The sequence below is a fragment of the Castor canadensis genome, chromosome 3, assembly GCF_047511655.1.
Source record: "Castor canadensis chromosome 3, mCasCan1.hap1v2, whole genome shotgun sequence".
Taxonomy (NCBI): Eukaryota; Metazoa; Chordata; class Mammalia; order Rodentia; family Castoridae; genus Castor; species Castor canadensis.
Genome location: NC_133388.1, coordinates 7,176,280 through 7,189,051, shown reverse-complemented (window position 1 = coordinate 7,189,051; position 12,772 = coordinate 7,176,280). Strand labels below are relative to the sequence as shown.

General features: G+C 38.5%; 1 protein-coding gene across 12 annotated transcripts in view; it reads left to right on the top strand.

Moving 5' to 3' along the window:
* Positions 1 to 12,772, top strand: part of Mark3 (microtubule affinity regulating kinase 3) — a 119,578-nt gene that overhangs the window by 78,644 nt on the left and 28,162 nt on the right. For 10 of the 12 annotated variants that reach the window (XM_074067090.1, XM_074067087.1, XM_074067092.1 and 7 more), the window contains 3 exons: positions 1,172 to 1,237; positions 7,337 to 7,407; positions 12,293 to 12,349. In XM_074067090.1, the coding sequence (XP_073923191.1) occupies positions 1,172 to 1,237; positions 7,337 to 7,407; positions 12,293 to 12,349 (194 nt within the window). The remainder of the gene's footprint in view (positions 1 to 1,171; positions 1,238 to 7,336; positions 7,408 to 12,292; positions 12,350 to 12,772) is intronic. The other 2 variants (XM_074067097.1, XM_074067096.1) reach the window with 1 other exon arrangement.

Here is a 12,772-nt window from a genome sequence, read left to right as displayed (position 1 = left end):
GCATTGAAATTTTTTCTTAGAAGAGCTAATATTTACTCTGGAATATTAGAAGGATTTCATTTTTATGTTGCTAGTTTACCAACACATATGCCTTAACTTTCTTAAGTAGCTTTTCTTGATAGTAGGAACATAGAGTCTGAGGAATCCTCTGAGAATTTTATTTACCAGTTCATCACAAACATTTATTGACTACTGTGCCAAGTGCTTTGTTTGACCTAATACTCTACTAAAGCATTAGAAAACCATCTACAGTGTAAAGGACTAGCAACCCCTTCCTTTTCTGGGTAAACTTAATTTTAAAGGAAGTATTAACAAAATAAAATAGATAACCAAAATGGCGACTTGATAGCTTCAGAAATTCACTTCAGTTTCATTTTAAAATCAAATACATATTTCTTACTGGTTGGCAGTGGCTCATGCCTGTAATCCTAGCCACTTGGGAGGCTGAGATTGGAAGGATCGAGAATCTAGGCCAGCCTAGGCAAGTAGTTCACAAGACCCCATCTTCAAAATAACCAGAGCAAAATGGACTGGAGATGTGGCTCAAGCAGTAGTGTCTGCTTTGCAAGTACAAAGCCCCAAGTTCAAACTCCAGTCCCACACACAAAAATTCTTTCCAACTAGTTGCCATATAATCCTTTCTAATTCCTTCCATTTCTGCACTCAGAATAGTAACAAAGGAACCTTGTTCTTTGAGAGTTGTAATAAGTTCTCCAAACAACAAAGGTCTCAGGTAATCACCCCCTTAAAGCTATGGTGATGAGTAAATGGGCTTGTACTTGCAGGAGTCTTTGTATAGATATGGACCATCTCTGCCAGCTGAGAGAAGTGAGAGACCGGTGAGCTGATGAGAGGGCAGTTTGCCAACACAGACACCATCAAGGGCAGTAGCAAGGATAGGGAAAGTGAAAACATAATACACTTGGCTAGAATGCAAACAGCATGCTGAGCACCAAGAAATAATCTTTATTTTTATGGAATTCTTTGCTTTTATAAAATCTTTTCTGTTGTTGTAAGATACTATAAAAAAAATCCCTAAACATTTTTTGGAGGGCTAGCACTTCAAAGGTTTTTAACAGAGAAAAAGTTGCTTTTCATAGAGTTTTTATGTGCATAGTTTGTGCATAGACATTTGTTTCTTGTTTTTCTTGTATCCTTTCTGCTCTCCCAGTGAAGTTGTTTGAAGTCATTGAAACTGAAAAAACACTCTACTTAATCATGGAATATGCAAGTGGAGGTAAGCACATTTATTTATATTGGGTTTTTTTTTTTTTCCTTTCAGAAGAATGCACAGCCAAATTACCCATATGGATAATTGTTAAGGTTTCATTTAACATCCATAGTCAGGGCTGTGTCAAGTGACACAGTGCCTGCCTAGCAAGTGTGAGGCCCTGAGTTCAACCCCAAGTATCACCAAAAAGCAAAAACAAATCCCTAACATCCAGAGTCATAATACACTAGGTAAGAGTCAGAAAAGTTGATTCTTAGCAATTCTGTGGGTTGTAGTATTTCACTGTTGTTATTATTAACTGAAAATACCTAAGTATTTGGCTCTTTGCATTGTGGTAAAATAGACATCACAGAAAACTTACCATTTGAAATATTTTCAGGCATACAGTTTAGTAGCATTAAGCACATTCACATTGTTGTGCAACCCTCATCACCATCCATCTCCAGAAATTTTCTTAAACTGAAGCTATGTACCCATTAAACCCTAACTGCCCAGTTCCCTCTTCCTTAGCTCCTGGCAACCACCATTCTACTTTCTGTCTCTGAATTTGACTACTTTAGATACCAAACATAATGGAATCATAGAGTATTTGTCCTTTTGTGCCTAGCTTATTTCACTTAGCATAACATCTTCAAAGTTATTCCATTGTTTGTATGTATTTGTGTGTGTGTGTATATATTTTGTTTATCCCAAGTATTTAGATTAATGTTTTAGTGTGTTGAAAATAAATGTGTATTGCATTTTAGATGCTTTTCTTTATCAAATTTTAATGTCATTGATGTCCATCTTTCCAAAGGCCAAAAATGATGTGTTGTAACACATGTAACTGTATTTTCCTTGAAACAAAGATTAACAACTAATAGTTATTTGCCTACAAGATTGTTAAAATATAGATATTTTCTCTTTCTCTCCCTCTCTTTTTTTTTTTGGGAAGTGGGAGGGGCGGTACTGGGGTTTGAACACAGAGGCTTATGATAGCCAGGCAAGCACTGTGCCATTTGGGCCATATCTTCAGCCCTTCTGCTTTATGTATTTTAGGAATAGGATCTAGAATGTATGCGAAGACCTGCCTGGACTATAATCCTATTTATGCTTCCTGTATAACTGGGATGACAGGAGTGCGGTACCACACCCAACTTTTATTGGTTGATATAGGGGCTTGTGAACTTTTTTTTTGCCCTGGCTGGTCTCAAACCCTGGCTGTCCTGATCTCTGCTTCCTGAGTAGCCAGGATTATAGGCTAAAGCCATTCCACTTGGTTAGATACTTTCTGAAGTGCATGTATAGCTGCTTTTCTTTTTTAAGGTTGTGACTAAGGTTTAAACTCGAGATTTTGTACTTGCAAAACAGGTACTTACCTCCAGTCAGTTTTGCAGTGGTTATTTTGGAGATGGGGTCTCTCAAGCTATTTGCCAGGGCTGGCCTTGAACAGTGATCCTCCTGATCTCAGCCTCCCGAGTAACTAGGATTACAGATATGAGTCACTGGTACCTGGCTGTTACTCTCTTTCATAAAGATTCTCACTTGAGTGTTGAGGGTGGCTGGGCTTTTAGTTTGGGACCTCACTTACTGTGGAGGACAGAAGCTTTCCTGGTCATCTTTTCATGTTCCTTGCCTCTAGCACCATGCGGGTGCATAGCAGACACTCGACAAATACGAATTATACTACATTTGTGAAGTTATAAACTCCTGGAGACATACGCTGTTGTACTCTACAGGATCTAGTTTTGTTTTATCATTAGTTCTTTGATCCAGGTTGCAAAACCTGGAGGGAGAAAGTTTAATCAAAACCTCATGTTGTGAGTTAACCATTGAAAGGCTGTAAGCCTGTCATGGGAAAGAATGTATTATAGTATGTACACCGCTGACACCACTCTTTCATACTCCTAATTGATCATTAGTTGTGTGTTTAATATTTTAAATGTCTACTTTGGAAATTTAGTTGGGATTTTCAAACTTAAGGAGCAGTAGGAAGAGCTGAGGGTTAATGCAGAACCAAAATCTTCACAGAGTTCCAATACTCTGGTCATCCCATGGGCAAACAACACAGTTGTTCATAACCTCCTGGTTTGTGTGGCCTCCAGTGTTTGAGGTGCTTGCTCTGCCTAGCCTCCATGGTCTTCACAATGTCTCTGTTATGTGGCTTTTGCACTTTTGAGGGAATGAATGGCCAAGAAGACTCACAGTGGTCTACAGCTGCCAGTCATAGAGCCCAGCCTTCTGATAGCATCTAGCCCCTCTGATCTGTCAGTCTGTCACTGCTTTCTGTTACTATCTATTTTAGGGGACCAAGTCCTAGAGATTACTCTTACATAGGGGCAACACAAAAACATCTAAGGATTACCCAGATTTAGTAGAAAGAAGATGAGATTTGGAAAAGACAGACATGGGGCGAATACAGCTAGCCCTAACTGGCTGTGTGACCTGACAAATAATATATTTGGCTGACTGAGCTTTATAGTGGGTGTGCTTACCTAGCTCTCAGCATTATAACTTAAGGATGGGGGTGGTGGTTTACTGCCTGGGATGGGCTGTGTGTTTTAATCAGCTCAGCAAAATACTATCTACAGCACATAGGAATGACAAAAGTTTCATTAAATTGATTACCCTCCTTCCTAGCTAGGTACCTTTTGACTTGCTATAGTTGTAGAATTTTAGAATTACAAACAAATCTTCCTTAGAAATTATCCAAGGCAGCTGTCTATTTTTTACAAATGAAATTAAAGCACAAAAAAAGTTGTCATGTGCCAAAGGCTCAGTTGATTGTAGGACCTGAACTAGAACCAGGTACTTTCTAATTGCCCTTGCATTCAACCCTGACTGCTCTTTTTTTTCTCTTAGTAACCTTTACGGGTTTTCAGTTTAGCTGCTTAATCTAAGTTTTAATGTTTTTAATAGAAGAGAGAAATCTGGGTTGAATTCCTAGCTTATAAGTTGGATTCCTGGTTTATAACTTAGTAATTGTGAGTTGCTTTATGGTCCCACACATCTTGTAAGAGATTTATATTGCATTTGAATGTATAAAAATAGTTTAATTATGTTGGGAGATTGACACCATTATCTATGTTCTCTACAACAATAAATGGGCTTTACATCCACTAGTGCTTTTCAAGTCAAACTACTTTCTGTAAATATGCACACATCTTTAGTTGTTTTCACTTATTAACCACTTGTTTTACATTGCTTGCTTTCCTGCAGTAGAATGGTTATTCACTTAGAAAACGCTGACAGTAAGCCAGGTGTGGTGGTGCTCACCTGTAATCCTAGTGCTTGGGAGGTAGAGGCAGAACTATTGAGAGTTTGAGGCCAGCATCGAATACATTGCAAGACCCTGTCTCTAAATAAAATTAAAAGAAAAGGCTAACACTTTACTGAGCTGACAGTTTATCTCATAATTCATCAGAGTTAAGTGTACCATGTAGGGTAAATTAACATGTGTAGTGCGTTTTTAAAGATTCTTGTACAATCAAGTGATACATGGAAATATTTTTGCCCATTCATTACTTAAAATTTATTTATTCAAAATAGCTTACAGTGCAGGTTTAAAAAACTTTTAAAAATTTATTCAGAGTTAGGGTTAAGGTTTAAAAGTCTTGTCGGGCACCAGTGGCTCATGCCTGTAATCCTAGCTACCCAGGAGGCAGAGATCATGAGGATTGAGGTTCGAAGCCAGTCTAGGCAAATAGTTCACAAGACCTTACCTTGAAAAAAGACACACACACACACACACACACACACACACACAAAGAGGGCCTGAGTTCAAGCTTCAGTAATACAAAAAAAAAAAAAAAAAAAAGTTTCAAAGTCAGAGCCAGGCATGGTGACACACCTGAAATTTTAGCACTTTGTGGGCTGAGGCAGAAAGATCACAGGTTTGAGGCCAGCCTGGGCTACATAGTGAGACCTTGTCTCAAAAAAAAAAAAAAAGTTTAGTAAAACTCATAGATATATGTAATTCAGAATGAATTTTTAAGTATCAGAATATTTCAGTTTAATGTTGTCATTAAGCTGATGAATACATATTTCTTACTTGTATAAAGATGTGTTTCTTTCCCAAAAACATTTTCCATCTAATTCTCTAAATGAGTATAGTTTTCTGTGAATTTCAGAGATGATGTTTCTTTATTCTAAGTTCATAAACAGCCACACCAATACTATATTCCCTTAGGTGTCCCTTCTCTTTTCTTTTTGGGCAATACTGTGTGAATTGTTAATTAGAATCAGCATACTTCTTTTGGCATCACCAGCTTCTTGTCCTGAGCCCGCTGCTCACTACCATTGAGCATCCCACACTTGACCCAGTCACTTGCATGCTTGATTAATTATTGCACAGGTCTCCTAGTGGGTCCCCCTATCCTTTTCCTTCATCCTAACTACTGTCTCTTCTAGTGGCCAGTGATCCTTTCAAGAAGTTAGTCATTCCCTTTTTTGGGGGGCAGTAACCCACTTGCTAGACAGTGCTCCACTGATTGAGCCACTCCACCAGCCCTTTTTTTTTTTTGGTCTTGAAAACCATTTGCCCAGGCTGGCTTCAAACTGCAGTCCTCCTGATCTCTGCCTCCTAAGTAACAGGTGTGAGCCACCAGCACCTGGCCTCCTCCTCTTTTCTACTTAATTTCCTTTAGAGTAAAGCCAGAGCCCTTCCTAAAGCCTTCAGGACTCTTCAGGATATCCTTGCCTGCCACTCTGCCTCTTGCTCTCTCCAGCCCCATGGCTCCCTTGCTGTTTTCTTTTACTTACTGTAGACTCCCATTTGAACAACATTGTCCCCTCCTTTAGGTAGTCAGCAGAGTGCAAGTAAACAGGTTGACACACATTCTTCCTGGTTTTTTTCCCCCTTTTCCTGCACAGTGCCCACAGTCCTGACATACTGCATATTTGTTCATTGTCTTTCTCCCCTGCTAGAAGGCAAACTCCATGGGGAAAAGGGCTTTGATGAGTTCACTGCTGCATTTTTCCAGAGCCAGGAACAGTGCCTGGCAGTTAATAGGCACTGAGTAAATACTTATTGAATGAATGAATGTACTTAGGAAATGCCATGTGGTCATAATCCTACAGGAAAGACATCCTCTTAACACAAATAACTTAATCCATTGTAACTGTATTTCATTGCTCAAGATTTTTTTTACCTGTTTATTTATTTAACTGTTTATTTCATTGTGATAATTCCTTACTTGCATACAGTGTACCTTGAACAAGTTTACCCTCTCTATTATATTTCCACTCCTCCTCTCCCTCCTCTCTTTACTTTTTTGAGCACTGGAGCTCAAACCAGAGCCTTAAGTTGGCTAGGCAGGCATTCTACCACTTGAGCCACTCCACCAGCCCTCTTTTATATTGGGTGTTTTCGAGATAGAGTCGCATGAACTGTTTGCCCAGGGTGGCCTCCAACCATGATCTTCCTGACCTCTGTCTCCCAAGGAACTAGGATTACAGGCGTGAGTCTCCTGCACTCAACTTCCTCCTCCCTTTTCCACACAATGTCTGGAGGGTTTCATCATGCTGTCTTTATGTACATTTACAAAGTATATTTCCATCTTGTTCACCCCTCAGTATCCTTTCCTTTCCCTCTCCTGCTGTCCCCCTCCAGACAGTACCCCATTTACATTCATGTCCCATTATCATCATCACCGTTGCTTTAGGTCTAGGTTCCACAAATAAAGAATATGAAATTGCTCATTTTTTGTTGAAGCATATTGAAAACACATGTCCTTTAAAATGAAAACTTTACAAGCATAGGCGAATTTTTTAAAAGACTGGTCTCACCATATACCCCTGGCTGGCCTTGAACTTACTGTGTAGCGCAGGCTGGTCTTGAACTTGAGATTCTCCTACCTCAGCCTCCTGAGTGCTGGAATTATAGGTGTGTACTGCTACATCTAGCTCCACAATTTAAATTTTAAGGCTTTTCCTCAGCTTAAAGATTATATTGGTGAATTTAAATGCTTTTAAACTTTAACCTGTTTCACATAATCCTGACTAACTTCATATCTATATTAAAAAATAAAAATTAAATCATTGCTAAAAGTGAAACATTATCAATTTAAGAGAAGGCTAATGCTCAGAAGTAGGACTTCTGCTTACTTTTATTTTTCTCAATTGTAGGTGAAGTATTTGACTATTTGGTTGCACATGGACGAATGAAGGAAAAAGAAGCAAGAGCTAAATTTAGACAGGTATGAATTCAAATGTCTTTAATTTGTTAATTGAATAAAGTTACTTGCTAAACTCTTAAGGAAACAAGGGTTTGCTTCTGTGAATGTTCATAAGGTCCATTGGATGGAGCTTGGGTTGGCTACTCAGTTCAACAAAAATTTATTAAGTACCTTTCATGCCTTATGCACTATGCTTCAGATAGCCATGGGCTCTCCTCAAGCATTGTAAATGAGACATCAGTCTCACTCTTAACCTTGGCTTTTGATAGGTGAACGTTAAAAATCTAGAGCCTTTCAAAGATACCTGTGATTGCATTAATTAAAACCATTTCAGCTAGACACAAGTGGCTCCTACCTCTAATACTAGTTGCTTGGGAGGCTGAGATCTGGAGGATTTCAGTTTGAATTCAGTCTAGGCAAATACTTCTTGAGGCTATCTCCAGAAATAACCAGAGCAAAATGGACTGGAGGCCTTGCTAAAGTGGTAGAGTGCGTGCTTTGTGACAAAGCACAAAGCATTGAGTTCAAACCCCAGTCTCACATGCACACATAAAAAAACAGTTTCAGAGCTTTTAGCAAGAGGAGTGTTACAGTCCCAAAATTCACTTAGATTTGTCCTACATAAGCCAAGACCAAATATAATTTAATCTGTTATTGACTTAAAGTCTTTACCCATTGTTTAAAAAGACTCATTTTAATATGCTAGTTTTAAGCACAAAGGTGATGTAATTTTGTCTTTATTAATACTATTTTTTGTTGTGTGTGTGGTACTAGGGTTTGAACTTGGGGCTTCCCACTTGCTAGGCAGGCATTCTACCACCTGAACCACTCCACCAGTCCTTAATAATTATTGATTGATCATTACTTGCCAGATACTGGAAGAAGTGCTTTATATTAATGTAAATCTTACAGCAGCCTTGGGGGTTAAGGAGTATTAAGCCTATTTCTAAAGATAGAAAACTGGGGTATGGAAGATTAAATAACTTACCCAAACTTTCATGTGTGCCATAGATTGAGACCTAGGTGCTTTGACTCGAAAATTAAATCTGTTAATGATTGCATTGTGCTGTTATGCAGACTAGGAATCACCAGACTGTTTCCTTTGTGTGTATATGGGTGTGTCGGGGTAACTGGGATTTGAACTCAGGGCCTCACACTTGCTAGGCAAGCACTCTACCACTTGAGTCACTTTTCCAGCCCTGTTTTGTGTTGAATATTTTCAAGATAGAGTCTCACGAACTATTTGCCCTGACTGGCTTCAAACTGCCATTCACCTGATCTCTGCCTTCCGAGTAGGTAGGATTAGAGGCATGAGCTACCAGCACCGGCTACCAGGCTCTTTCTGAAAAGGACCAGACAGCTCATATTGTAGGCTTTGTGGGCCATATGGTCTCTGTCACAGCTATTTATCTCTGCTCTTATAGCATAAGACAGGTAATACTGCCCAAATGAATGTGATGGTATGCTAATAAAACCTTTTTTGATTTGGAAGAACAGAGAGACGTATAACTTAGCCCATAAGTCATATTGTGCCTGGCCTCAAAGTTGTACGTTTCGATGGCCTCATTTCTCTCAAAATAACCAAGAAACATAGTTTCACATGTTTGGAAAGGCAGTTTCAGCTGATTTTTAAGTTTTCTCTTAACAGTGTACCTCCCTCGATCATCTCAGTTTGATACTTATAATTAAGGACTCATCTATCGGTTTAACTGTTGTTGCTTAGATTTAATCTAAATGCTTAAATACTAACAGTACTTTGAGTTTTAAAAAAAATCTATTAAATAGCAAAGTTGAAACTGTCATTTAACTTCTCTGATCCCCAAGTTTTAGCTGTAAAAAAGAGGGAATTACACTTGATGAATTTTGTAGTTCTTTCCATTCCAAATATCATTTAATTCTATGGTCCATGAAAGGAAACTCAAATTCTTATTAGAAAATACGTCTGCTTTACTTCTTCTATAACTGTATTCTTTTGGGAGGTGGGGAGCAGTACTAGGGTCTGAACTCAGGACTTTTTGTTTATGAGGCAGGTGCTCTACCTCTTGAGCCGCAACTCCAGCCCCTATAATATTCTTAATTTTTATAAATTGACCATCTAAAAGCCAAAATATTTTGCCTTGTGCAGTTTAAATTTCTTCCCCAGAAGAATCTGACTTGGAGCTGTTTTCATGAATGTGGTCTGTTAAACCATGAGGAAAGGACTGGTGGCAGCCAGAGAGAGCAGGCCACTCCTGAACCCTCCCCAGATGGCAGTTCAGGGACTGGAACACATTCCCATCCTCCACCATCCCCCTAGCTCAGACTTGTCAGTCTTGTGGAAATTACTTAGATCCTTTATTGTAAGGATCTGCAGAAATAGTGAAGCCTTTATTCGAGGAACCTACTAGTTGGACCAGGAAAGATGGTTTATGTGTGTGCACCCTTGCAACTAATGACTTGATTTGTCATACATAAAATTAATGTCATCCCAGGCTGGTGACATAGCTCAAGAGGTAGAGAGCCTCCCTAGCAAATGGCATGTCCCTTAGTTCAAACCCCGGTACTACCCGAAAAATAAATAAATAAAATTGTTATCCGTTCTCCTTGCTTGTGGAGAAGGCTCCTTTAGGGCTGAAAGAATCAATCATAATATTGTTTCCACTTTTCTGTTTGTAATACCATACTTTCTAGGAGCTTATAAGTCATCACGCTGATTTTTAAAAAGAAAAGGTTTCCTGTTTATATCAAAGAGGAAAGTATGCTGCACACAAAGTTCACTGACTGTGATCCATTTATGCCACAAATGGGCCCTTTATTCCATTTTCATCAGCACATAGCATTTTCTCTTCTTCCTTCATCATTCCCATCCTTCTTACTGCTTATGCCATTTTAATTTTTTTGGTTGAGCTCTTGTTCTTTTTAAATAAAAAGAACAGATTCCTGACTCCACCTTCTTTGATTGCCTCAGTCTTGGTGGACTAATAATGATGATGCCTCTGTTGTTTTCTGGATGACCAAGAGAGAATTAGGCTAGTGTTCTTTCTTTAACCTAAAAACATCCAGACTCCACCTTGTTTAGAAGTAACTGCTCCTAGCTTAATGACAGAACACATACACACACAAAAATATTTTTAAGGTGAATATTTTCAGGTTATTGTGACATCAGGTTAGCTTTGAGATATTTACTGCTAAACGAAGAGAAATGATCTGGGAAAGTTCGGGAAATTTGCAAATGTGATCCAAAACCAGAATTTGAAAATAAACTACAAGAGAAATCTTAATATTAGAAAACAAAATCAGAGGGATAAAGTCATAGCAGTCCTGACTGCAAAAGAAGAAATGATTAGAGCAAGGTAGCATTTACCTGTGCCCTAGGTAAATTTTTGTTTTAGGAAAACAAAAGCTATTTCACTTTTTCTGTTTTCACACTGACAGAATCGAGCAGCAGCAGTAGTAGTATTAAAGTAACAGATGCTCTAAAACCCATATTTTGGCATTGGAATCTTTGTGCCTTTAATTGATTATGAGTGGGTCTCATATTCTAAATATTCATTTTAAATAAAGTAGTGAAGCTGCTTGGTAAAGCTCTGATTTGGGCATCATTCCACTCTAACCCTGGCCCAGCTTTTCCTTGCTGCTGATTTTCGACCAAAATATAGAATAGACCTCTCTGAGATTTTTATGACCAGGGTAGGTGGGTTCATATGGTTTATGATTAAGGGCTGGTGATGATTTGGAAAAAACAAACAATATTCTCATTGTACCCCGGGTCTGTATAGTCATAGTCATATCCATGTAAATTCACACACAAAATGCTAATGAAAAAACTAGACCAAATAGGACAAAATAACATGAGATGTTATCTCTTCTTGGTGGTAATACAGGCATATACTTATACATTCTTTTCTGCATTTCCTTAAAATTTCTCTAATGAGCATGTAAAACTTTTATAAATAGAAAAAGAGGCTTTTCTGTTACTAGTAATTGTGAAATTTCAATAAAACAATTGTTTAACAATGTAAATCACAGAAATCATTGCAAATTGTCTAAATAAAAGCAAATTACTTGCTGAAAATAGAAGGAATCCTTATTAAGAATGTGCATAGTAGTTTTTAAAGTTTATAGTTCACATAAGGAACAATATTAGTTCGTCCATTTTAAGGAGAACAAAACTGACCCTCAAGAAGTTAAGTGACTTGTACTTTCCTCAGACCCACATCAGCTAATGCAGCTTGGATAGTCTGTAACTGCTGGTTTGGTTGTGAGTTGATTTCACAGGCATTGAAAGTTGCCCCATTCTGGGATGCAGTGTCTCATGCCTATAATCCTATCTATTTGGGAGACCAAGATTGGGGGATCATGGTTCGAAACCAGCCTCAGGCAAATAGTTCATGAGACCCCCCCCCATCTCCAAAATAACCAGAGTGAAATGGACTGGAGGTGTGGTTCTAGCAGTAAACCATCTTCTCTGCAAGTGCAAAGCCCTTCGTTCAAACTCCAGTCCCACCAAAAAGGAAGGAAGAGAGGAAGAAAGCAAAGAGAAAAGAAAAGAAAGTTGTCCCAGAGCCATTTGGTCCTGGCACCACTGAAAAATAAATGGAATGTCAGCAGGTAGGATCCAAGAAGAGACTTCCAGTTAAAACCAGAGAAAGCAGGAAGAAATCCTCACTTTCCTTTTTTTGTTTTGTTTTGTTTTGTCTCATTTTTTGAGAGAGGGTCTCACTATGTAGGCTGGCCTCACTGCTCTCTTTATTGCTTTCACCCTTAAATTTCTCCAGATTGAAAAATTCAAAGCATAAGAAAGTTGTTTACAGAAATCCACACATTCAAGTGCTTTCTGAGTATTTTGCATGTGGGAACATTAATGAAGTCTTTCATTTTAATTATGAATCTGCACCAGTGGTGACTAACCCTTGCCTCTGTCCAGATTGTGTCTGCAGTACAATATTGCCACCAAAAGCGGATCGTTCACAGAGACCTCAAGGTGAGTCCAAGTGCATTTGCTAAGTGATTGTTCAGTTCTCTTTTCCACAAATGAGGCATAGATTTGATTGTGTTATTAAATAAGAAAAAATAAATCTTAAAATAATTGAATCCTTTTCATCACATTAAATAGTAAAGAGCATTAAAGATAAAGAATTATGAAGTTCATTAAAAATATTTAATAGTTCAGTAAAGGTGACTACTAGTTAGTTAATCTCTGACAGCCAAATAGATGGAGGGCCCCCAGAAATGTACTGCACACCTGGGTAGTGGGCACTTGTTTCTGTCCCCACATAGGCATTCCTGGCCTACACTTCTGCCTCCCCTCAAAGGTGGAGGAGGTTGTAGGGCTCACAGAGCAGGCCCTCTGTGAGCTGCACCCACAGGCAAGCCCTCACTTCCTTCTTTTTTTTTTTTTTTCTTT